This window comes from Macaca nemestrina, chromosome 5 (assembly GCF_043159975.1).
Source record: "Macaca nemestrina isolate mMacNem1 chromosome 5, mMacNem.hap1, whole genome shotgun sequence".
Lineage (NCBI taxonomy): Eukaryota > Metazoa > Chordata > Mammalia > Primates > Cercopithecidae > Macaca > Macaca nemestrina.
Genome location: NC_092129.1, coordinates 145,514,223 through 145,540,083, shown reverse-complemented (window position 1 = coordinate 145,540,083; position 25,861 = coordinate 145,514,223). Strand labels below are relative to the sequence as shown.

The 25,861-nt window shown below is 42.1% G+C and overlaps 1 protein-coding gene and 1 non-coding gene across 4 annotated transcripts in view; both read right to left on the bottom strand.

The window, feature by feature from the left end:
• Window positions 1-25,861, bottom strand: part of LOC105474542 (transmembrane protein 217) — a 46,413-nt gene that overhangs the window by 14,839 nt on the left and 5,713 nt on the right. For 2 of the 3 annotated variants that reach the window (XM_071097114.1, XM_011729314.2), the window contains exon 2: window positions 15,176-15,272. In XM_071097114.1, the coding sequence (XP_070953215.1) occupies window positions 15,176-15,179 (4 nt within the window). In that variant the 5' untranslated portion in view covers window positions 15,180-15,272. Of the gene's footprint in view, window positions 1-15,175; window positions 15,275-25,861 lie in introns of those variants that run through there. The other variant, XM_071097115.1, reaches the window with a different exon arrangement.
• Window positions 24,095-24,198, bottom strand: LOC112425320 (small nucleolar RNA U13). Its single transcript, XR_003016384.1, has one exon. It is a non-coding gene; the product is annotated as a small nucleolar RNA U13 (small nucleolar RNA).

The window sequence follows — 25,861 nt, the reverse complement described above, 5'->3', positions numbered from 1 at the left end:
ACTCATGTATTGTCTTATGATATATTTTATTATATATTGTCTTAAAGTGTTATTTAAATATTTTATACTTATAATAATCATTTTCATGGCTACCAGTAAGGATATTGAGTGTTACAGAAGCTAATTAATTTTGTCCAGGTCTGTATATCTGCTCAGCAGCAAAATTAGGATTTGAATTCACAACTTTCTGCCTCCAAACCAAATCACTTGCCTTCATACTCAACCTACTTGTGCTTTGTGTGTTTCAGGTATTTTTTTAATTCACTGAGCCCAGAGACTCCATCCATCCCCTAGCTCCTAAGGAGGGCCTTGGCTAGAGTAAGGCCTTGATTAGAGTAGGCCTTTGGTCAATGTTGGCAATTCTTCCTCCGTTGTCTCTCATCTGAGTCATCTTCCTCACTAACTCTCAGGGCCATTATGTTCCTTTCTCCTTTCTTCTTTCTCTCTCTTTTTTTTTTTTTTTTTTTTTTTTTTTTTTTTTTTGAGACGGAGTCTTGCTCTATCACCCGGGCTGGAGTGCAGTGGCTGGATCTCAGCTCACTGCAAGCTCCGCCTCCCAGGTTCACGCCATTCTCCTGCCTCAGCCTCCTGTGCAGCTGGGACTACAGGCGCCCGCCACCTCGCCCAGCTAGTTTTTTGTATTTTTTAGTAGAGACGGGGTTTCACCGTGTTAGCCAGGATGGTCTCGATCTCCTGACCTCATGATCCGCCCGTCTCGGCCTCCCAAAGTGCTGGGATTACAGGCTTGAGCCACCGTGCCCGGCCTTCTTCTTTCTCTCTGTCTTAGTTCTTCTCCTTCCTTCCCTTCCCTCCCATTCTTTTTCCCATCTATGCTGCAGAACTTCTAAGTGTGTACTCTTGATTGCTCTAAGCTAAGACAATTTTTTTTTTTTAGACAGAGTCTCGATCTGTCACCAAGGCTGGAGTGTAGTGGCACGATCTCAGTTCACTGCAACCTCTGCCTCCCAGGTTCAAGCAATTCTCCTGCCTCAGCCTCCCAAGTAGCTGGGACTACAGGCGCATACCACCATGCCCGGCTAATTTTGTATTTTTAGTAGAGATGGGGTTTCACCATGCTGGCCAGGCTGGTCTCAAACTCCTGACTTCGTGATCCACCTGGCTCGACCTCCCAAAATGCTGCTGGGATTACAGGCGTGAGCCATTGAGCTCAGCCTAAATGTTTATTATTATCATTATCTTTATCATTATTACACAATCTCATTTGACTGATATGCTTATATGAAGTAAATATTTTAATTTGCAAAATTAAAACATAATTTAATATTGACTTTGTATGTATCTTGAGATATATATATAGGAAAAAAGTTTGTAGGGAAAAAAATGATCCAATACTGAGATTTAAAAAGTCACAAATAGGAACACAGAAAAAAAAGTTAATGTTTCCATGTTATGGAAAATTTCACATTTGCTCTATCAAGTGAGATAAAGAGACTTCTAAAGCAAGAGTCTCAAACTCTAAGGCCTTCCAGAGCTAGGCAAGTCAAATAAATGGGTGAGGTTGAGGGGTGTGAAGATACTAGGGCTGAGTGTGGTGGCTTGCACCTATAGTCCCAGCTACTTGAGAGGCTAAGGCAGGAGCATCACTTGAACCCAGGAGTTTGAGGCCAGCCTGGGCAACATAGCAAGACTCCATTTCAAAAAAGAAAAAACAAAGAAAGAAAAAGTTACTAGGGAGTGGTAGAGATTGTAGCAATTAGGACAGTGTCCACCTGCCTGAAAGTATTTGAATTCAAATTTCCTTAATAGATTGTGCTGTTCAGACAAAACATATTTGAGGGCCATGTTGCAATTTTCACAAGAGTGAAACTCCATCTCAAAAAATAATAATAAGGCCAGTGGCTCACGCTTGTAATCTCAGCACTTTGGGAGACCAAGGTGGGTGGATCCCTAGCAACTTTCAGTTTTACTAGTAACTTCATTAGATTCATTTTATTATTTGGCTCATTCTAAGTTACAGTCATCTATAGATTTAACTTCTAGTACTTCTCCTTAATGTGCTGACTCTGCAGCAGTTGGTTGTTGATTTGCTTTCTATTGCTGCCATAACAAATTACCACAAACTGAGTGGCTTAAAACAACACAAAGTTATAATAGTATCTCAGTTCTGCGGGTCACTAGTCCCAGTTGCCTCAATACTCAACTGGTGGTTTCTCTGCTGCAGATTTTACAAGGTAGAAATGGAGGTATCCTGGGCTAGCGGGATGCTTCTTGGGAAATTCTAGGGAAGAATCCCCTTCCAGCCTCCTTCAGTTTATCGGCTGAATTCAGTTCCTTGCATTTGTAGAATGAAGATCCCTATTTCCTTACTGGCTGTTAGCTGAGGGCCACCCCTGACTTTTAGAGGCCTCCTTCCAGGCCTTGCTCCTGGACTCTCGGAGCCAGCAGTGGTACAGCAAGTCCTTCTCATGCTTGGAATCTCTCTGACTTCTTCTGTCACAAAAGAAACTCTAACTGGAGAAATTCTCTCCATTTACCGGTTTGTGTGGTTAGGCTGGACCCACTTGTATAATCCAAGATAATCTCTTTACCTTCAGGTCCTTAACCTTAATTGCATCTGCAAAGTCCATTTTGCATACTCACAGGTGTGATACGAGGGGGCAAAGGCCATAAGGGCTGTTATGGGCTGAATTGTGCCCCTCCTCGCCAGGGATTTCAATTCTATGTTGAAATCCTAACCCCCAGCACTGCAGAATGTGACTGAATTTAGAAGTAGGGTCTTTAAAGAGGTAATTAAGTTAAAATTATATCATTAGTGTCAGACCTAATCTGACATTTCTTACAAGAAGAGAAGATTAGGACACAGACACACAGAGAGGGATGACCATGTGAAAACATGGCGCGGGGGTGGTAAGGGTGGCTATCTACAAACTAAGGAGAAAAGCCTCAAAAAAACCCAACCCTACTGACACCTTGATCACAGAATTCAAGAACTGTGAGAAAATTAATTTATGTTGTTTAAGCCACTCTATGATATGTAGTTATAGCAGCCCTAGCAAACCAATAAAGGGGCCAAAATTCTGCTTAACACAGTTAAGCAGAACAGCCTTTGAATTTTTCTTTGGACCTGGGTAAATTGCCTCTCTACAGCTGGGCAGTTGTCTTGTAAAAATTAAGTTAATTTTTTTGAAAAGGGTTTTAATGATGAATTTTCTTTTCAGTGAAACTAAATAACAACACAAAGGTTTTTTTTTTTTTTTTTTTTGTCGTTGTTGTTTAAGTTAGGCTGTGGGATTAAACCAAATCAATTCAAGAACCTAGTTAAATCACTGTCACTAAATTCCATTTAATTTAGTTTAACTTAATTTTTATTTATTTTCTTTTTGAGATGGAGTCTCACTCCATCTCATCACCCAGGCTGAAGTGTGCAGTGGCATGATCTCTGCTCACTGCAACCTCCACCTCCTGGGTTCAAGTGATTCTCCTGCCTCAGCCTTGCAAGTAGCTGGGATGACAGGTGCAAGCAACCATGCCCAGCTCATTTTTTTTTTTTTTTTTTTTTTTTTTTTGTAGAGATGGGCTTTCACCATGTTGGCCAGTCTGGTCTTGAACTCCTGACCTCAAGTGATCCACCTGCCTCAGCCTCCCAAAGTGCTGGGATTACAGGCGTGAGCGATCACACCTGGCCTCCATTTAATTTTTGAGAAATCAGGCTGGGCACGGTGGCTCACACCTCTAATCCTAGCACTTTGGCAGGCCGAGGCAGGCGGATAATGAGGTCAGGAGATCGAGACTATCCTGGCCAACATGGTGAAAACTCATCTTTACTAAAAATACAAAAATTAGCCAGGCGTGGTAACATGTGCCTAGAGTCCCAGCTACTCAGGAGGCTGAGGCAAGAGAATGGCATGAACCTGGGAGGTGGGGTTGCGGTGAGCCGAGATGATGCCACTGCACTCCGGCCTGGGTGACGAGATGGAGTGAGACTCCATCTCAAAAAGAAAATAAATAAAAATTAAGTTAAACTAAATTAAATGGAATTTAGTGACAGTGATTTAACTAGGTTCTTGAATTGATTTGGTTTAATCCCACAGCCTAACTTAAACAACAGAGCGAGACTCTGTCTCAAAAAAAAAAAAAAAAAAAAATCACCAGAAAGCTCATGCTGCCTGGGTGTTTTATCTTTTATCTTTTATATATAATATATATACATATTTACATTTTCAATGCGGAGAGAAATTTACAATTTTTTTTTTCTTTCAGGAAATGGGGCTACTCTGCTTCTGGATTTTCTCCCCACTTTCAGACCATTATTCTTCCTCAGACCCCTGCTTCCTAGGTCTTCCTTACCGTGTGGCTAAAAAAAAAAAAAAAAAAAAATTACAGAATCTCAGTCCCTAGCCCACACTTACTGAAATCAGAATCTCTGGAGGTGGGACCCAGGCAAAAACCTCAAGCTTGCATGAACCGAATTATCTGCTTTCTCCTTCCCTGAAACTGGGCAGCTGAAGGATAAGTCACCTTATGAGGTATTTTCTTTTTTGCTTGTGTAAGTCTTTCGTTGGGGGGGGAGAGAGGGGTGAAATGGAATTTATTCTTAAATCTGGGCTAATAGATTTGATTAATGGGCACAAAAGGACGCCTCGTTCCAAAAAATAGAATTTTCCCAAGTTGATGCAAAGAGAATTAGAGATCACAAACAGAGTAACATGCTGAAATAGCAAAAGTCAGGAGAACTTTCTACCACAAGGCTCCTGCCCATAATGGATTTTCTATATACTTTTTCCAAACTTTCAAGGATAATCTAGACTAAGGGTCCTATGTAACAGTTTTGTTTTGTTTTGTTTTGTTTTTTGAGATGGAGTCTCGCTCTGTCGTCCACGCTGGAGTGCAGTGGCGCAATCTCAGCTCACTGCAAGCTCTGCCTCCTGGGTTCACGCCATTCTCCTGTCTCAGCCTCCTGACAATAGTTTTATACCCTATTAATGGTCACCAGTTTAACTGGCTCTAAACACTGCTGGGAAATCCTACTACCCTTCTCTGTTTAACTTCCTCTCCTGTTCTCTGCAACAGCTAGTCCAAACCTTTGGTCTCAGAATCCACAAACCCCATTTCCACATACACACTCCCTTCCTTTGTTACAAAGAGGAAGTCTCTTTCCTCCTCTACCATGTTGTTATCTCTGTTCCAGAGCCCATGCTCTTGCCCTCCCCGGAACCTTCCATTTATCATTTCAGGTGACCACTCCTTATCTCTTCAAACATCTTCTCTTGACTTCTGGCACCAAACTCACCTTGTTTTTCTCTCACCTGTCTGGCAACTCTTTCTCAGCCTCCTTTATTAGCTTCCTTCTGTTTATTCCTAAAGGCTAGTCTCCCTCAGTGCACAAACCAAGACACTGTTCTCACTTTATGCTCTCTTCCTTGGTAACCTCACTGTGGTTCAGCTGCCATGTACACCGAGAACAAATGCGATGTCCACTGCACTGGTGACTCCCAATCCAATCTGGTCTTCAGTTTGGAGCTTCAGTTGACATATTCAACTAGAATGCCTCCATTTGGGAACTCTTTTGGGGCTGCTCAAACTTAGCATGTGCCAAACTCCCGCCCCCACCTGCTGTTTCTCTGGTCTTTCTTTATTTAAGTAAATGATATTAACCCTCTTCTACCCATTTCCCCATGTACCTTCCTCTTGCTCATCCTCAACATCCAAAAGAACTCACCAAGTTCCATCAACTCTCCTTCCCACCAATCTCTTGAATCATTATTTTTCTGATCCATCTTAGTCCATTCATGCAATATGACACAATACCACAGACTGGGTAATTTATAAACAACGGAAATTTATTTCTCAGTTTTGGAGGCTGAGAAGTCCAAGATTAAGGCACCAGCAGGGCTGGCTTTCCCTGCTTTCAGGTGGCATCTTGCTGCTGCATGCTCACATGGGAGAAGGTGGAAGGGCAAGAGGCAGCTCTCTGAATCCTCTTTTACGAGGGCATTAATCTCATTCGCAAAGGTGATGCCCTCATGACTTAATCATTTTCCCAAAGGCTCCACCTCTTACTACTATCACACTGGGATTTGAGTTCCAACATATGACTTTTGGAGGGCCATATACATTCAAACCGTAGCACCATCTCCACTGCTCTCATCATAGTCCAAAAACCATCACATTTCCTTTGGACAATAAACAATACAGATGGTCCCTGACTTACAATGGTTTGACTTAAAATTTTTCCACTTTACAATGGTGCAAAAGTGATATGCATTCAGTAAAAACAATACTTGGAGTACCCATACCGCCATTCTGATTTTCACTTTCAGTATAGTAATTCAACAAATTACATGAGATATTCAACACTTTATTATAAAATAGTCTTTGTATTAGATGATTTTGCCCAAGAGTAGGCTAATGTAAGTGTTCTTAGTACATTTAAGGTAGGCGAGGCTAAGTGATGATGTTTGATAGGTTAGGTGTATTAAATGCATTTTTTTTCTTTTCTTTCTTTTTTTCTTTTTTTTTTTTTTTTTTTTTTTGTGAGATAGTCTCACTCTGTCACCCAGGACGAGTGCAGTGGCGTGATCTTGGCTCACTGCAACCTCTGCCTCCCAGATTTGAGCAATTCTCCTGCCTCAGCTTCCCCAGTAGCTGGGATTACAGGCATGCACCACCATACCTAGCTAATTTTTGTATTTTTAATAGAGGTGGGGTTTCTCCATGTTGGCCAGGCTGGTCTCAAACTCCTGACCTCAGATGGTCCACCTACTTTGGCCTCCCAAAGTGCTGAAATTACAGGCATGAGCCACCGCGCCTGGCCACTGAAATGCATTTTTGACTTAACAATATTTTCAACTTATGATGGGTTTCTTGGGACATAACCTCATCGTAAGTTGAGGAGTACCTGTGCTTATGAAGTTGTAATCTTGAGATAGCCACTAGTGATGATACAGTTAAGAGTTTGGGAGGAAAGGCAGTGAGTGTGTGTGTAGAGGATAAGAAGTCCACATCTGGCTGGATGTAGTGGCTTGTGCCTGTAGTCCCAGCTACTCAGGAGTCTGAGGCAGGAGAATTACTTGAACCCAGGAGGGAGAGGTTGCAGTGAGCCGAGATGGTGCCACTGCACTCCAGCCTAGGCAACAGAGTGAGACTCCATCTCAAAAAAAAGAAAAGAAAAGAAATATCGGTATACACATATAATTTTGAGATAAAGAGGTAAATAGGAGGGGAAATAGAAGAATTGAAAGTGGTTACCTATGAAAAGTATGAATAAGGATAGGGTAGAAATAAAAAAGAAATGCTGGTTTTATTATAAGGTTTACATATTAATATTATGCACACATGCATAATTTTAATAAAAATGAATTTATGAAAATATAATTATTTCATGAATTCCTAATAAACCCAGATCATTAAATAAATCCCACTGTCTACCCTTATGCTGGTGTGGGCTTTTTAAAAAAATACAGTATCTTCTTAACTGCAAAAATGGTTAAAGCTGGCAATGTGGAAGGACAGCTGGATAACTCTATCATAGTCTAAACCAAGAGCTAAAAATATTATCATGAGAAGTAGCTGGGGATAGAACAAAGCTTTTTTTATTTGTGAAAATTTCTGGAAACGGTATATTACTTCAAATACTACACAATTGGAAGTGATTCCAATTCCAACTTGGAATGCTGGCAACATTTTAAATTATTTTAAATTAAAGATATCTGTCTTAGACCATTTATGCTGCTGTAACAGAAGACCACAGACTGGGTAATATATAAAGAATGCAAATGTATTTCTCATGGTTCTGGAGGCTGGGAAGTCCAAGATCAAGGCACTGGCATTCGTGTCTAGTCAGGACTGCTCTCTGCTTTCAAGATGATGCCTTGTTTCTGTGTCCTCACAGGGAGGAAAGTAGAAGGGCAAGGGGACCTAAACTAGCTCCCTCTAGTCCTTTTATAAAGCACTAACCCATTTTTGAAGGAACCCTCATGACTTCATCCCTGCCCCAAAGTCCCTATCTCTTAATACCACCACTATGGGGATTAAGTTTCAACACATGAATTTTGGAGGGATCAAACACATTCAAACCATAGCAATATCTTTGTGTAGAGTTTAAAAAAATATTCATACTAGAGAAATAAAGCTAGGTAGATAAAAAATTTTTAACATAACAAAACATTGTAAAAGAAAACTGATTTTTATCCTTTCATCTCACTTTAACATCATGTTTGAACTCAAAAAAGTATGTAATGTTTATTTTATTTTTAATTTAAAAACAATTTTAAAAAACCAGAGACAGGGTCTCACTGTGTTGCCCAGGCTGGTCTTGAACTCCCGGGCTCAAGTGATTCTTCCACCTCTGCCTCCCAAAGTGCTAGGATTACAGGCATGAGCCACTGTGCCCGGCCATTTATTTTTAAATACTCTTTGTTTTTTAGGCCCAGAACTAAGCATTTATCATTGGCCAATCTGCAGCTCAGTTTAACCCTTTCTGAGTGGGTTATTTTTAGAGTATGAGCATGTGTATTTTTTTGGTGGTAGCATTGCCCTCCTAAGTTCAATCCTGGGGTGGGAGAGTAAGCTAATTAGTCGTGTTCTGAGTAACCAAGGATATCCTGAAAATGAAAGGGAATAATAGACCATTATAGGAAGGGTGTCAAGGTTGCGATCAGCAAATTTTCAAGTCAAATGGCCAGGCTTCAATCTTGGCTTCACAGTAAATGTACTCTGAATTTATTCTCTCCAAGATTCAGCTTGTTCATCTTTAAATTGGATGTGCCAGTTACTTTTTTTTTTTTTTTTTTTTGAGACGGAGTCTTGCTCTGTCACCCAGGCTGGAGTGCAGTGGCCGGATCTCAGCTCACTGCAAGCTCCGCCTCCCGGGTTTACGCCGTTCTCCTGCCTCAGCCTCCCGAGTAGCTGGGACTACAGGCGCCCGCCACCTCGCCCGGCTGGTTTTTTTGTATTTTTTAGTAGAGACGGGGTTTCACCGTGTTAGCTGGGATCGTCTCTCGATCTCCTGGCCTCGTGATCCGCCCGTCTCGGCCTCCCAAAGTGCTGGGATTACAGGCTTGAGCCACCGCGCCCGGCCTACTTTTTTTTTTTTTTTAATAATTTTATTAGTTTGTATAACAAATTACCCCAAAACTTAGTAGCATAAGATAACCATTGATTTGATGGGTGAGGACTTTAGACAAAGCACAATTAGCTTAATTCTGTACATTGTGGGGAATTTAGACAGGGCATGTCCAGGATGACTTGCTACTGCTCCTCAAACTTTGTAGCCTCTCCTAGAAGACCCATTCACATGCCTGGCGATTGCTGCTGGCTGTCAGTTGGAGGCCTCAGTTCCCATCCACGTGGGCTTCTCCATGACCTCTCTGTGTGGGCTCCTTTGGGCACCTTCACAGTCTGATGACTGGCTTCTCCAGAATGAGTGTCCCAAAAAGAGCAAGCCAGATGGAAGCTGTATCACCTTTTCTTATTCTAGCCTCAGAAGTCCCATAGCAACACTTTTCCTGGACGCTATTCTTTAGAAGTGAGTCACCAAGGCCATATTCAAGGGGAGAGGAATCAGATTCTACCTTTTGTGGGAGAAGTGTTAAAGAATTTGCCACGGGCCGGGCGCGGTGGCTCAAGCCTGTAATCCCAGCACTTTGGGAGGCCGAGACGGGTGGATCACTAGGTCAGAAGATCGAGACCATCCTGGCTAACACGGTGAAACCCCGTCTCTACTAAAAAATACAAAAAACTAGCCGGGCGAGGTGGCGGGCGCCTGTAGTCCCAGCTACTCAGGAGGCTGAGGCAGGAGAATGGCCCGAACCCGGGAGGCGGAGCTTGCAGTGAGCTGAGATCCGGCCACTGCACTCCAGTCTGGGCGACAGAGCGAGACTCCGTCTCAAAAAAAAAAAAAAAAAAAAAAGAATTTGCCACGATGTAGGGACTTCTGCGTATCTGAGTGTTCATAATCAAAGTTCTCCCACATTTGCCAGGTTGCCCAGGGAAACAAGTCATCGTGACAAGAAAATATTCACAAGTGAATTGACATTGCCTGCCTCTCTCAGCCCCCCAATGTTCCCCTTGCTGAAACGGAGGGCTCTCTGTGTGCACTAAGCCCCATCAAGTCAAAATCTTTATTGGTCAGCCTCTCCCTAGTAGCCCGACGTAAATATCTGACAACACACAACACAAGGCAAGTCATTTGCAAGAAATTATTGCAAGTCTTGCAGAAGATTCAGGACCTCATGCAGCCATGAAAAAGGATGTTGGAAAACTGTTAGAATCAAATGGCAAAGCTTGAATGTAACAGAATTAGACCAGTTAATAACCAGAAAAGAGAAAATCAATAAGAATGTTATAGGCACTTCAATAAAGAATGGTTTCAGGATGAATAAACTGCTACATATTTGCACAATGGGAGTGTTAAACAGGTGTCAAAAGGAACAACTGTAGCAACATACAACAATATGGTACACTCTTAACAATGTAATATAAAGTGAAAAAAGTACTAAAGACATACAGTTAAAAACAATCCTCTCTCTCTCTCTCTCTATATATATACACACACTACACACACATATTTTTAGGACTTTATATAGACACAAGAAAACCATAAAACTGTATGAAAAGCCAAGTGAAGGATAATGAGCTCAGAATTCTGGATGATGATCACCTTGTCCAGGGGAGGAAGTAAAATACGTTGGGGGTACCACACAGCCAGATGCAAATTGCTGACCAGACCCTAATTTTATTTTGGATAGGGGATTTGAAGGTACCTATATATTATTTAAAATAACTAATATTTAAAAAGTAAACAAAAGAGAGCCAAGCATGGATCAATGAGGGTATGTCATGAACCAGGGATTATGATCAATCTAATTGTATGCATATAAAGTAGAATTAAAAATACTAAAAAAAAACACCCAAAAACCAAGGATAGTAACATTTACCTCACAAAATTGCTGTGAAGATTAAATGAGTTAACATATTTAAAACATTCAGAACAGTTCCTGGCACATAGTAAGCACTTACACAATATAATTATGTAAGTATTTTTGTTATCATTATTCTTACTTTATGCCAAGAAGTAGCTACTATTTATTATGCACATAAAACTACTATTTATTAAGCTGTGTTGTAGCAGACAACATTAGCTTCCTTCCCAATACCTATTTCCACCTTCTTTGCTACCAGAAGTCTGCTTTTTCTCAGGATGGCAATGAGCCCAGACCCAGGCAAAATATGTGCTTTTCCAGGTTTTTGCTTGTATCCAGGGTGTTCATGGCACACAGTTCTAGCAACTGACACATAAGCAGAAACCTGCTGGGAGATCTAGGAAGACTTTTGCCTTTCCTGATAAGAGAAGATGATGTGGCTGGCACCATTCTCACTTCTTCCTTTTTCTTGCCTTGAACGTGGTGTGATGCCTGGAGCCTCAGCAGCTATTTTGTTACTGAAGCAACAAGCATGAAGACAAAAACAAGTAGGCTAAGGATGCCAACATGAAAGGGAGAGACTTAATTTTTACATTTTATTGATTACTCTTGAGGTTGAGTATTCTTCTAAGTATTGATACATGATTTTAAAAAATCTAGGTCTAGGCTGGGCATGGTGGCTCATGCCTGTAATCCCAGCAGTTTAGGAGGCCAAGGCAGGCAGATCACCTGAGATCAGGAGTTCAAGACCAGTCGGCCAACAGGGTGAAACCCTGTCTCTACTAAAAATACAAAAATTAGCCAGGCATGGTGGTGCACGCCTGTAATCCCAGCTACTAGAGAGGCTGAGGCATGAGAATCACTTGAACCCAAGAGGTGGAGGTTGCAGTGAGCCGAGATCATACCACTGCACTCCAGCCTGGTTGACAGAGACTCTGTCTCCAAAACAAAAACAAAAGCCCTATGTCTAAATAAGTATTAAAAATTATTTTGATAAGCATACAATAAAAATTCAGTCATGGGCTGGGCATAGTGGCTCATGCCTGTAATTCCAGCATTTTGGGAGGCCAAGGTGGGCATATCACTTGAGCCCAGGAGTTTGAGACTAGCCTGGGCAACATGGCAAAAACCCATCTCTACAAAACATACAAAAATTAGCTGGGCTTTGTGGCCATGCCTGTAGTCCCAGCTACTTGGGAGGACTGCTTGAGCCCAGGAGGCTGAGGCTGCAGTGAGTCATGATCTTGCCACTGAACTCCAGTCTGGGTGACAGAGCAAGACTCTGTCTCAAAAATAAATAAATAAATAAATAAATAAATAAATAAATAAATAAAATAAAATTCTAAGATATGCGAAAGCATTGAAGCATAGTGTAATTAATGATACTTGTATTTCAGTGGTACCTAAGATAATGATGCATTTTGCAGTTGCTGGCAAGAACTTTACATTTTAAATTGCTCTCACAAGTTGACTTGTGATCTCAGTAGAATATGTTGCTGCCAGCTCATTTCAGATGGATCTCTTGCAACACTGGGTTAGGGAGGAAAATAACAATGACGACGAACACATTATAATGCTTTAGAGCCTGATTCATTTACATTGGTTGAGAATGCATTTGGGGCTGGGCACTGTGAGATCACACCTGTAACCTCAACACTATGAGAAGCCAAGGTGGGAGGATCACTTAAGCCCAGGGGTTTGAGACCAGCCAGGGCAACATGGTGAGACCCTAGCTCATAAAAAAAAAAAAAAAAAAAAAGCGTTTGGCTGCAAGGAACAGAGATTCAAACAATAGTAGTTTAAACAACTAGGGATTTATTTTCTTCTCTTAACAGGAAATCTGGCAGTGGCAGCCTAGCACTTGGGCAGTAGCCTCTGGGGAGTGTGTCTGGGTGGCTAAGAAGAGGTGAGACAGAAAACTGCTGGGACTTTTTAAAGCCTTTAAGTATGTGTGACTATTTTGCCCTCTGAACTCTTGTATTAGTCATTATTGCTCTGTAACAAATTACCTCAAACCTTAGACACTTATGATATAAAACATTTACTATCTCATAGTTTCCATGACTCAGGAATCCACGAGTAGCATAGGTAGGTGGTTCTGGCTCAAGGTCCCTCACAGGGCTGCTGTCAAGCTGTTGGCTGGGGCGGGAGGCCATCTAAAGGCTCTACTTGCGGGAGGGAAGCTTCATTCAAGCTCTCTCTCTCTCTGACTGTTGGCAAGAAGCCTCGGTTCTTTCTTGGCTGTTGGCCGGAGAACTCAGTTCCTCACCTCCTGGGCCTTTCTATAGGCCACTTGAATTTCCTCATGACATGGCCACTGGCTTCCCCCAGAGTAAGTGATGAGAAAGAGAGAGAGAGAGAGAGAGAGAGAGAGAGCAAAATGGAAGCTGCACTATCTTAGTAATCTCAGAAGTGATATCCATCACTTCAGCTGTATTTAATGGGTCACACTCACTGACTCTGCAGGGGACTATGGGGAGAGGACAACATAGGGGTGTAAATTCCAGGAGGCAGGGATTATTGAGGCAAGCTTGAGGCCGGCTATCACACCTCTATGTATGTATACATGTATGTGTGTGTATTTGAGAAACATGATTAATGTAAAACAGAAAAATAAATTTTAAAAAAGACATTAAAACAAAACACCACATGGTTGTTACTAATTCACTCTTCCATCAAAAATATATGTGCATATCTGTTTTAGCATGTATTTGCTATCATTTGGTATTACTATTTTAAGATTCTATTTTGATTTATTCTCTTCATTTAACCTAGTAGTAGGTGAAAAGTAATATTTTAATTTTTGTATCTTATTGATTATTCCTAAGGTTGAACATTTATGACGAGTTAACCAGTTTTATTGACCTTTTCGCAAGTTATGTCTTTACTTAATATATTAATGTATTAGGATATTAGCATTTTTTCAATGTTCATGAGTTCTATATATAATAAAAGTATTACTTTTTCTTTTTTCTTTTTTTTTTTTTTTTTTGAGGCAGGGTCTTGCTCTATCTCCCAGGCTTAAGTGTAATGGCACAATCTTGGCTTACTGCACCTTTGACTTCCTGGGCCCCACTGATCCTCCTGCCTCAGTCTCCCAAGTAGTTGGAACTACAGCTGCATGCCACCATGCCTGGTTAATTTTTTTTTTTTTTTAGAAACGGGGTCTCACTATGTTGCCCAGGCTAAAGGTATTACTCTTTGTCAAAGAAAAAAAAGGTGGCTGTCTATGTGGTGGGGAATATGGAGACCCTTCACTCCTTAGCTTCAGAGCTCCAAGGAGGGAGCAGGACCTCAAAAGGGACACCTCAGCATTTTACCTGGAGAGGGGAATGGATCCTGAGTACTAGGGATTCCAACTTCCATCCTCCAACCTCAGTAAGGATTCCTACAACTCATGTGGCGCTAGAAGCAGGTGCTGGCGGGCTCCAAGGTCCCCATTCTTGGGCTGGCATGAGGCAGCTGTCAGCACCCCCAATGATGCTACAGGTTTTCTGTTCCAGGTTCTACATCTGGATTCTGGGGCATCCCTGGGAGCAAGAGGGATCCCCGGTGATAAGAGAGATTGAATTTTTTTTCTAGTCTGGCAATATCCAGGCCAATTAAATTATATTTTTAAAAAAACAAACGGACACTTTGTGTATATATAAGCTTGAATTCTTACAGGCATACATTCTATATTTTCTTACTTAAAACTTCATCAACTTTTTAAAAAAGTCATTGAGATAATTTATGACCTCTTCTCACTGATTTCCCTTGGCTTTGTATGTAACAGTGTACATTTGCACTGTAACTGAACGCTAACACAAAAGATGGCTTTATCATGTTGTCTTTATTTTCAAAAAGTAATATGAAGTCTGTTTTGGCCTGCTTCCTCAAGGAGTTAGGGAAAAATTTGATCTCAATTTTTCTTTTTTTTTGGCCTGCTCTTTCCCTGCCCCTTGATGGAGTCACACAGAACCCCCTGAGTTCACCCAATCTTGGAATCTGAGGGAAGAGTTCTAGACTTCAAGACAGTGTGGTCACTGTGAAGGGCTTGATGTCCACACTTCAGTGGTCCCACTGCTCATAGCCCTGGAGACAATGGCTTAGGGCTCGGTCCCCAGGCAAGTGTTCACTCAGCTAACCCATCAGACACTATGGGGTCTGGGAGGGAGTCAAACACAGGCCCCCACGGTGGGCAGAACCTGTACCTCTCTATACCCCCCATGGGAAGGAAATTCCACTTGCTGTAGGAAGTTGGGAACCATTCTACTCACCCTCAACTTTTCAAATCAGCACTCCCTACTCACCCATATCATCTAGATCTTTGCCTTCAAGAGCCTAGATTTTCCAAAACAAAAGTTCTTCAATTCTCTGAGCGGGGAGAGATGGGCAGTCCTCTTAAACCTACAAAGAGAAAAGCCTGTCATGCTTTGGTGGTGAATCAGCGGACAAACAGGGAAACCAGTCCCAGCTTGGAAAGAGGTAATTCTGACAATAAATCACACTACTTCATACAAAGCCCTCAAGATCTGACTGGGACCTAACTTTCCAGGGGTATTGCTAAGCATTCCCTCTCATGCATCAAATACTCCTACTTTCTCAAATATTCTTTCTCTCCTTCTCCACCTGCTCATCTCTCAAGGTATTCAGATCCTCAAAAAGGTGTCAGGGCTCTAGGTTGGCATCTGTAATTCTTTTGGCCTTACTTTTGTGGTCATAAGCTGACTGCCCCAGTGACTCACACCAGTATCCTAGGCAGGAGTGTGCCAGTAAGCTCTCCTCCATGTTTGTCTCTTTCATAGGAAGTAAAACATTTTCCAGAAAGCCCCTAGCAGTCTTCTTTTTATGGCTCATTGGTCAGAACTGGGTCACATGGCACATGTAGCTGCAGGAGAGTCTGGGAAAGCAAGTTCCTGGCAAAGTTGAATGGGATTGCCATAACTCGTTTAGGCAAATTATGATTTATACCCACACTGTGAACACAGTCGCCCTGCCTCCTACACAAAAAAGAGCCCCCTTAACAAAGAATAGGGAAGGAAATAACTAATAAAGTCTACCGTAGAGCTGTTGTCCCATTAATTATTCCATCTTCTTTACTTTGGCAAGGGCTACTACTCTCTGTTTGCCCCTTCTTCCACTCTGAAACAGAGCGTTTAGTTATAAATTCGGTTGGCCAGAATATGGTTTACATTTTCCAGCCTTCTGTGCAGCTGAGTGTGGTCATGTGACCAAGTTCTGAGAATGGGTTGAAAGGGGGAAAAATGGAGGAAACCACCAGGTATTGAAGAGAAAGGTCATGTTCTCCCTGTCCTTCATCCCAGTGTAATTGCCCGGTGGCAATTTCTTTTCTTTTCTTTTCTTTTTTTTTTTTTTATGAGATGGAGTTTTTCCTGCCTGCTACACAGACAAAACCAATTCACTGAGACCATGGCGTTGCAGTAAAGAAAGAGTTTAATTGACAGGAGGCTGGCTATATCACACGGGATATGGAGTTATTACTCAAATCAATCTCCCCAAAGGCTCAGAGGGTAGGGTTGGGTTTTTTTTTTTTTTGGTTTTTTTTTTTTTAAGACAGAGTTTCGCTCTTGTTGCCCAGGCTGGAGTGCAATGGTGTGATCTTGGCTCACCGCAACCTCCGCCTCCTGGTTTCAAGCGATTCTTCTGCCTCAGCCTCCCAAGTAGCTGGGATTACAGGCATGCGCCACCACGCCTGGCTAGGGTTTTTCAAGGATAGTTTGGTGGGCAGAGGACTAGGGAATGGGTGGTGCTGACTGGTGGGGGATGCCATCATAGGGATGCGGAAAACCGTCCTTGTGTGCTGAGTCTGCCTCTGGGTGGGGGGTGCACAGGACCGGTTCAGTCAGGAGTCAGGAGCCCGGATGGAGTCAGCCAGTCCTCAGAAATGCAAGTCTGAAAAGGCATCTCAAAAGGCCAATTTTAGGTTCTACAGTAGTGATGTTATCTACAGGGGAACTGTGGAAGTTACAAATTTTGTGACCTCTGGAACAATGGCTGGTTATCATTTAACTCCACCTACTCAGGCCCTCTCATAATCCTAAACTTGTGGCCTTTTATTAGTTTTACAAAGGTGGTTTAGTTTTGGAAAGGGCTATTTTCATCCTTGCTTTAAGGTTAAACTGTAAACTAAATTCTTTCCAAAGTCTGGCTTATGCACAGGAATGAACAAGGAGAACTTGGAGGTTAGAAGTAAGAAGGAGTCAACTGTGTCAGATTTCTCTTACTGTCATAATTTTGCAAAGGTGGTTTCACCAGAGGCTGAAACCCCTTTGGGAGAAAAACTGTAAACTTCTTTCACATGAGGGAGAAAAACTGTAAACTTCTATCGTGTCTAAAGCACTATTATTTTCCAGCTACACTTATAGCCTAACAAATACAACTGCCTCCAATCTTTGGCCCATAAACATGCTGAAGTCTCGCCTACTTCAGCTTTTCCCTTGACCCCATGTTTCTCTCTAATTTACTTTCAGTCTTTCTCTGTGTAAGTCAGAGCAAGCAACAAGTGCCATCTCTTGGCTGATTTAAGCAGAAAAACCACAGCTCATAGACTTGTGGAGAAATCTGGAGAATCATATGTGTGTTGGCTGTATATTGTCAAAATAACATCACATAAACAACCATAAAACCACAGTGGCATGTAACAATGGACATGTATTTAGTACACAAGTTTGTGAGGTTCAGTTTATCTGGGGCTGGGCTGAGCTGAGCTGAGCTGATCTCAGCTGGACTCACTCAAGTGTCTGGGGTCAACTGTTGGCTGGCCAGGCAATTCTGTTGATTTTGGCTCAGCTGATTCCTATGTCTGAGGCTCAACTGGCTGTTGGCTGAACTAGGATGGCCTCAGCTGGGATAACTTAGGGAGACTTGGCCTAGTTCCACATGTTTTTCATCATCCAGCAGGCTAGCCTAGACATGTTCTCATGGCAATGGCAGAGAGAAACAGTGAGAGCAAGCCAGTCACACAAGTGCTTTGCAAGCCTTGGCTTGGGTAGTGTTTACTAACATCCCATTGACCATAGTAAGTCAAAAGGGTAAGCCCAGTGAGAATGAGGAAGTCCAACAAGATGAGATCCTCCAGTGAAGAATTAAGATCGTTAATGTAACAAATCTACCACACTATGTTCAGAGGTTTTTCCTTACAGGGTGGTAGATAGCCCCAACATCACACCACAGAGCTGGGTCACTGAAGACACTGCCACTGCTGCTAATGAGCATTTGACTCCATAGTTACACTGAGAGGCCCAGCACCAGATCCTGAATGTTGCTGCTGCCCCAGCTATTCTCCCAAACTGGGGGTTGCTGCCATGCTGGCATTGCCCATCAGTGGAATGGATTCTGTGCTACTTCTGCTTCTTTGCATCACAAACTCCTCCTGATTCAAAGTCTAGAGTGGGTGCATTTTATTAGCAGAGCCTACAACATGTGCCATGACTTAGAGCACAGGAAGGTTGGGAAAATAAGTAGCTGGCGTTTTCAGCTATAATACTAGGAGGTGGGCTCTGCTTCCCACAGAGTTTCATAGAGTGGGAAATTCTCCATATGTGGGAAAGGGATTTATATCATGGGCAGCAAAAATACCAAAACAGAACAATAATGACAATAAGGAAGAGGAGGAGCATAAGGAGGAGGAGGAGGATATCGACTAGCCTCTCATTTTCGTTTCTTTACTTTTTTTTCTTTTTTTTTTTTATGAGACAGAGTTTTGCTCTTGTTGCCCCGGCTGGAGTGCAGTGGCATGATCTTGGCTCACCGCAACCTCCGCCTCCCGGGTTCAAGCGACTCTCCTGCCTCAGCCTCCCGAGTGGCTGTAATCACAGGCATGCACCACCAAGCCCGGCTAATTTTGTTATTTTTTTTAAGTACAGAAGGGGTTTCTCCATGTTGGTCAGGCTGGTCTCGAACTCCTGACCTCAGGTGATCCACCCGCCTCGGCCTCCCAAAGTGCTGGGATTACAGGTGTGAGCCACTGCGCCCGGCCAACAGGCTCTCATTTTCTTGACAGCTAAGCTTCTTGAAAGCGTATTATTAGCTCACTTTTCTCTTCTACTTCTCCTCTAATTCTCTCCTGTAGTAATTAGCTCTTGCCACAATAATGATGCAAAATTCAGTGGCTTAAAACCACAAGCATCTCTTTTTCTTATTCAAGCTTCAGGCTGAAGGTTGCCTGGAGTGGGTTCCAGGCTTCGGTCTGGATTTTTGACTGCTCCCACATGTCTGTTATCTTCCTTGGGCCAGTAGCTCCCCAGGGCATGCTTGTCTCATACTGCAGGCATGGGAGTGGAAACACGTAATACTTCTTGAGGCAAACTGTTACTTTTGCTCACATTCCTTCGGCCAGAAGTCTTGCAGGGAAATATACTCCATCTACTCTTATGCACTGCAAGAGGGAGTGAAACTGAGAACAATAATCTAGTCTACTTCTACTTTTCATCTGGCTTCTGACACTGCTGTGCCATTAGGGTCAACCCACAAGTGCCAAATGAATAGACATTTCTCAGGCTGGGCGTGGTGGTTCACGTCTGTAACCCTGGCACTTTGGGAGGCTGAGGTGGGAGGATCACTTGAGATCAGGAGTTTGAGACTAGCCTGGGCAACATAGTGAGACCCTATCTCCACAAAATAATTTTAAAAATTAGCCAATGTGGTGGCACATGCTGTGATCCCAGCTATTCAGGAGGTTCAGGTGGAAGGATGGCTTGATCATGGGAGGTCGAGGCTGCAGTGAGCCATGATTGTGCCACTGCGCTCTAGCCTGGGCAACAGAGCAAGACTCTGTCTCAAAAAAAAAAAAATTATCAGAAGATGGGGAGACAGCCAGGTGCCGGGTCATGCAGTACCTATCAGGCATGGTTAGGAGTTTGGATTTCATTCTAAGTGTAGCAGAAGCCATTTAATAGTTAACTATGTGACTAGAGTGGTCCTTCTACAATGCAGATCTGTTCATGTCATGTCCCTGCTTAAACTGGCAACGAATGTCCCATTGCCTAGAGGAAAAGGTAACATAAGACTTACATGGCCTTAGAAGTCTACTATGATAGACCCCTGCTGCAGTGTCTTTTGTCCCTGCACACCATTCCTTGTACTCTTTGGTCTTACCATGTAGAGTTACTTATGGTTAATTTTAGTTTGGATTCTCCAAGAAGCTGACCCTGAGACAAGGATTTGAGTGCAAGTAGTTTATTTGGAGGTGACAGAAACATGAGTGGGGAAAGAGGTAGAAGTGATATAGGGGAAGGAAGGCAGTCAATAAAGGGCGAAGTTTGTTTGTTTTTTTTTCTTTTTGAGATGGAGTCTCGCTCTGTCGCCAGGCTGGAGTGCAGTGGCGAGATCTCGGCTCACTGCAACCTCCACCTCTCGGGTTCAAGCAATTCTACTGCCTCAGCCTCCCAAGCAGCTGGGACTATAGGCACGTGACACCACAACCAGCTAATTTTTGTATTTTTAGTAGAGGCAGGGTTTCACCATGTTGGCCAGGATGGTCTCAATCTCCTGACCTCAGGTGATCCACCCACCTTGGCCTCCCAAAGTGCTGGGATTACAGGTGTGAACCCGGCAAGAGCAAACTATTAAGCCAACTACCACGATGGACAACAGGAGCTTAATTCTGTAAAGAAACTCTGAGAAACACACACCTCAGAATTATCCCCTCTAAGTGTTGAAGGAACTTGGGTGTTTATCTACAAACTCCTGAGAGTCAGTCACTAGTTGAGGGCTGCTCCCAGGAGTTAACTCTTAGACATTTTCAGTATGTCATGAGCGTGAACAGCATGGTTTTCTATAGTTCTTGGGAGCTGGGGGAAGAGCCTTCAGGCAAAGAGATGCACTTAGCACACGAAGAGGATGAGGGATGTGGGTGAGGTACTGACAGCATCTCCTACAGTTTCTCATACGTAATTTCTCCTTGTAGACATCCATAGTTCCATGTATGTTTCATCCCTCTGCCTAGGATGCTTTTCCCTCCCTCTCTACCTAGTAAAATCACACTCATCTTTCAAGGCCTTCCTTAGCTTTCCAATCAGAGAGGATCATGCTCCACTCTGTGTTTTCTTAGGACATATTATAGTATACACCTCCATTTTTATCACTTGTCATGCTGCTTTACTTACTAACCAGACTCCTCTACTAGATTATACACTTGTTGAGGACAGGAGCTGTATGTTTATAGTTCTTAATATAGTTTAGTGCCAGGAATATAGTAGATGCTCAATAAAAGTTAGTTAGAAGAACTGATTTCTATCTACAGTGTGTGGCAATGATTTGGTGCAGTGCTGCATTGAATTGAGGTCAACCTAAGGTAAAATCATAATTTTTTCCCCCATTCTCACCTTCACAGCATTCCCCTCCCTTCACTCACCCAATGCCTTGCTCGTCTTTCTCTCTGGCCTAATATCAAAATCTGCTTCTAGATACTTCTCTTACATTAAAGGAGCACAAGAAATAGGAAACTTGGGTTGCTATTCATCTGCCGCTGGCTAGCCCTAGGGTCCTTGGGCAAGCCTCTTCCTCTCTTTGAGCTTCAGTCTTCTCATCCGTAAAATGATTTTCAATGTTCCTGACAATTACTAGGGGTCTCTTTAAGAATATCTCTATAAGGATGGTGTACAAGGAACTGGTAACAGTAGTTGCCTCTGAGGAGCAGAAATAGGTGGCAATGGGCAAAAAGTTGTGAGGGAGATCAAGTTTTTCTTTATATCCGGCGTGAGCTTCCTAGGACTTCTCTGCAACAAACACAACAAACATAGTGGCATAAAACAATAGAAATTTGTTATCTTAAGGTTCTGGAGGCTGGAAGTCCCAAATCAAGTAAACTTATGCTTCAAAGGCTCTAGCAGAGAATCCTTTCCTGCCCCTTCTGGATTCTGGTGGCTTCATGTATTCCTTGACTTGTGGCTGCATCATGCCAATCTGCTTCTGCCGTCACACTACCTCCTTCTCTTCTGTCTGTATCTTCTCTCATAAAAGAACACTTGTCATTGGATTTGAGACCTAGCCAAGCAGTCCAAGATGATCTCATCTCAAAATCTTTAACTTAATATCTGTTAAAGACCCTTTTTCTGAATAACATAACATCCACAGTTTCCAGGGATTTTAATGTAGACATACCTTTTTTGTGGCCACAATTAAGCATATCCATTTTTAGATTTTGAATTTGTGCCATGTAGAAATTTATGATAATAGAAAGGAAGAAAGGAATTTCTTCTTCTTCTTCTTCTTCTTCTTCTTCTTCTTCTTCTTCTTCTTCTTCTTCTTCTTCTTCTTCTTCTTCCTCTTCCTCTTCCTCTTCTTCCTCTTCTTCCTCTTCTTCTTCTTCTCCTGTTTTTTTTTTTTTTTTTTCTTTTTTGGAGACAGAGTCTCACTCTGTCCCCTAGGTTGGAGTGCAGTGGTGCTATCTTGGCTCACTACAACCTCCACTTCCCAGGTTCAAGCAATTCTCCTGCCTTAGCCTCCCAAGTAGCTGGGACTACAGATACGTGCCACCATGCCCAGCTAATTTTTTTGTATTTCAGTGAGGACAGGGTTTCACCATGTTGGCCAGGATGGTCTCGAACTCCTGACCTCAAGTGATCCACCCGCCTCAGCCTCCCAAAGTGTTGGGATTACAGGCATGAGCCACCACACCCAGTGGAAGGAAGATTTCTATGTGACGGTACAGAGACTAAGATTTCTACTTTTCTGCTTCCTGTTCAACTACATTTTGTCCTTCCCTCAGGATCTGACTTTGAACTACCTTTTCCCTCCAAATTTTATTTACTGTTGAAACCATGTTACAGGAAATAAAAATGGAACTCTCATCCCATGTGGTTGGAAGTGTAAAGTAGAATGACCACTTTGAAAAACAGTTGGGTTGTATTTTGCAAAGGTGAACTTATGCATACACTCCAGACCACCAATTCCACTTCCATGTCAACATCCTAGAGAAATCTTTCTAGTTGTTCACTTATCCAGAAGACACATATAAGAAAGTTTGTAGCAGCAGAGTTCATAGTGGCACAGAATGTGAAACAACCAAATGTCCATCAGTAGCAGCATAGAAAAAATGATATTATAAAATGGTCTACTACAACAGTGAAAATGAGTGGACTATAGCTGCACTCATCAACATAGGTAAATATCAAAATCATACTATTGTCTAAAAGAAGCAGGCAACAGAAGAATAGATATATACAATATTAATAGTATGTTACTTAAGGTTACAAACATAGGTAGAAAATATGAAAACAAGGGAATTATTAATATAAAATTCTGCAGAGTGGTTACATCTGAAAGAGAGAGAAAAGAGGAATGCCCATAGGAAGGGACCCCTAAGAGGCTTCTAAGGTATCGGTGATATCCTGTTGTATAGCATGGGGAGTGGGTACATGAATGCAAATGTTATTAATCAAACTGTGCACATCAGTTTTATAAATTCTTTTGTGTGTATGATATATTTAACATCCCATGAAAAAATTCTACTACCGGTGAGGACGTGGAGCAATGGAAACTCACACTCATTGCTGTGAGGATAAGCTGGAAAAGCCATTTTGGAGAACATTTGGCACCATCTAGTAAAGTGGAAGTAGTACATGTTCTGTGATCCAGCAATGCCTTTCCTAGATATTCCTAGTACTGTACCTTAAAGCACTGCTTTTCAAACATGCTGATCACAACCTCTTATTGAGAAGTACATTTTACATCAAACCAAGTATCTCTCGCTCTCAGGCGTGCCTGCACACACACACACGTATGTATGTGTAAGCGTAAAAAAGCTGGGAAAAAATTTTGCAAAACAATGCCCATATTACATGCAACACATTCTGATCTTTTCTATTTCTGTCTATTCTATTTCATTAAAGGTCCTAACCTTTAAGTTCACTTTAACTCACTAGTAGTTGATGCCATGGAATGTTTGTATCCCCTCAAAATTGGATTTAGATGCATATGTTGAAACTAATCACCAATATGATGGCATTAGGTGGTGGGGTATTTGGGAGGTGATGAAGGTAGATTACTGCCCTTTTAAGAGGGGCTCCAAAGAGCTGCCTGGCCCTTTCCACCATGTGGGGACACAGCCAGCAGGTGTTACCTAAGAACCAGGAAATGGGCCCTCACCAGACACCAAATCTGCTGGCATCTTGATCTTGTATTTCCTAGCCTCCAGAACTGTGAGAAATAAATTTCTGCTGTTTACAAGCTACCCAATCTATGATATTTTGTTTTTTATTTTTTCATGTCAGACAGCTAATGTGCTGACATCTTAACAAGGTTTGAGGGAGGCACATCTCACACACGGGCATGAACACCCACTCATCTTGCTTATGAACTGCAAAAAGACTGATCTATGATATTTTGTTATAGCAGCCTGAATGGACTAAGACAGTTGAGAAACCATAATTTGAAAAAAACTGCACTAGAGAAAAATTTCCATGAGATAATGTATAAAAGTGTTGAATGAGCAATGCTCAAAATAAAAATAACTGGAAATGAGAATTGAGGAATATTCACATAATGGAATGATATATTGCAGTTAAGATGAGTAAACTAGAGCTCAACGTATTAACAGAATGTTGAGTGAAAAAGCCAGTTGCTGAAGCATATGTACAGTATGATGTTATTTATAAAGTTTCAAAACATGAAAAACATGTTGTTTATGGATACACACATATGTAATAAAACTCTAAAACACGCATGGGAATGCTGAACTTGTAACTCAGGATCGTGGTTTCCACTGGAGAGAGGGAGGGGAATGAGATCAGAGAGGAACAAAATGGAACTTTAATTATATTTTGAGATTTTTTTGTTTATTAATCTTTTTCTTATTTGTTCTTTATTATTTATTGCAGGAGATGGCAAATTACCAATGATGGGCCAAATCTGGTAAGCTATTTTTATATGATCTAGGAGATAAAAACGGATTTTACATTTTTTAATTGTTGAAAAACTTGAAAGAAGAAGAATATTTCATGACATGTAACAAAGTGCAAATTTCTATGTGGATAAAATAAGTTTTATTAGAACACAGCTCCGAGAGCTGATTTATTGTCTATGGTTGCTTTCACACGACAATGGCAGAGATGAATAGCTGCACCAGAGACCATATAGCTGGCAAAGTCTAAAAATATCTACAATTCAGCCCTTGCTATAAGAAGTTTGTCAACCCCTGGTTGACATATATACATATATGTATACATACATAACATACAGATACCTGTATGCACATATATATGCATACACACAGATATGTCAACATGTATATGTAGTGAGGGGCGTGAGGGGTTTGTGTGTGTGTGTGTGTATATATATATATGTGTATTTTTTGATACGGTCTCACTCATGCTGAAGTGCAATGGCACGATCTCGGCTCACTGCAACCCCCGCCTCCTGGGCTCAAGTGATCCTCCCCCTCAGCCTCTGAGTAGCTGGGACCACAGGTGTGTGCCACTACATTTCTCTAATTTTTTGTATTTTTGATAGAGACGGGGTTTGTCATATTGCCCAGGCTGGTCTCGAACTCCTGAGCTCAAGTGATCCACCTGCCTCAGCCTCCCAAAGTGCTGGGACTGCAGGTGTGAGCCACTGTACCCAGGCGATGTATATTTTATAATATTAAAATATGGTGGCCGGCCGCGGTGACTCACGCCTGTAATCCCAGCACTTTGAGAGGCCGAGGCGGGCGGATCACTAGGTCAGGAGGCCGAGACCATCCTGGCTAACACGGTGAAACCCCGTCTCTACCAAAAATACAAAAAAAATTAACCAGGCGCGGTGGCGGGCGCCTGTAGTCCCAGCTACAGGGAGGCTGAGGCAGGAGAATGGCGCGAACCCGGGAGGCGGAGCTTGCAGTGAGCCAAGATCGCACCACTGCACTCCAGCCTGGGCAACAGAGCTCCATCTCAAAAACATCTCATCTCTAAATAAATAAATAAATAAATAAATGAAATGGTAACATTAAAGAAAAGTTCCAGAAGTACCAAGATGTATAATTCTACCCTCTACCA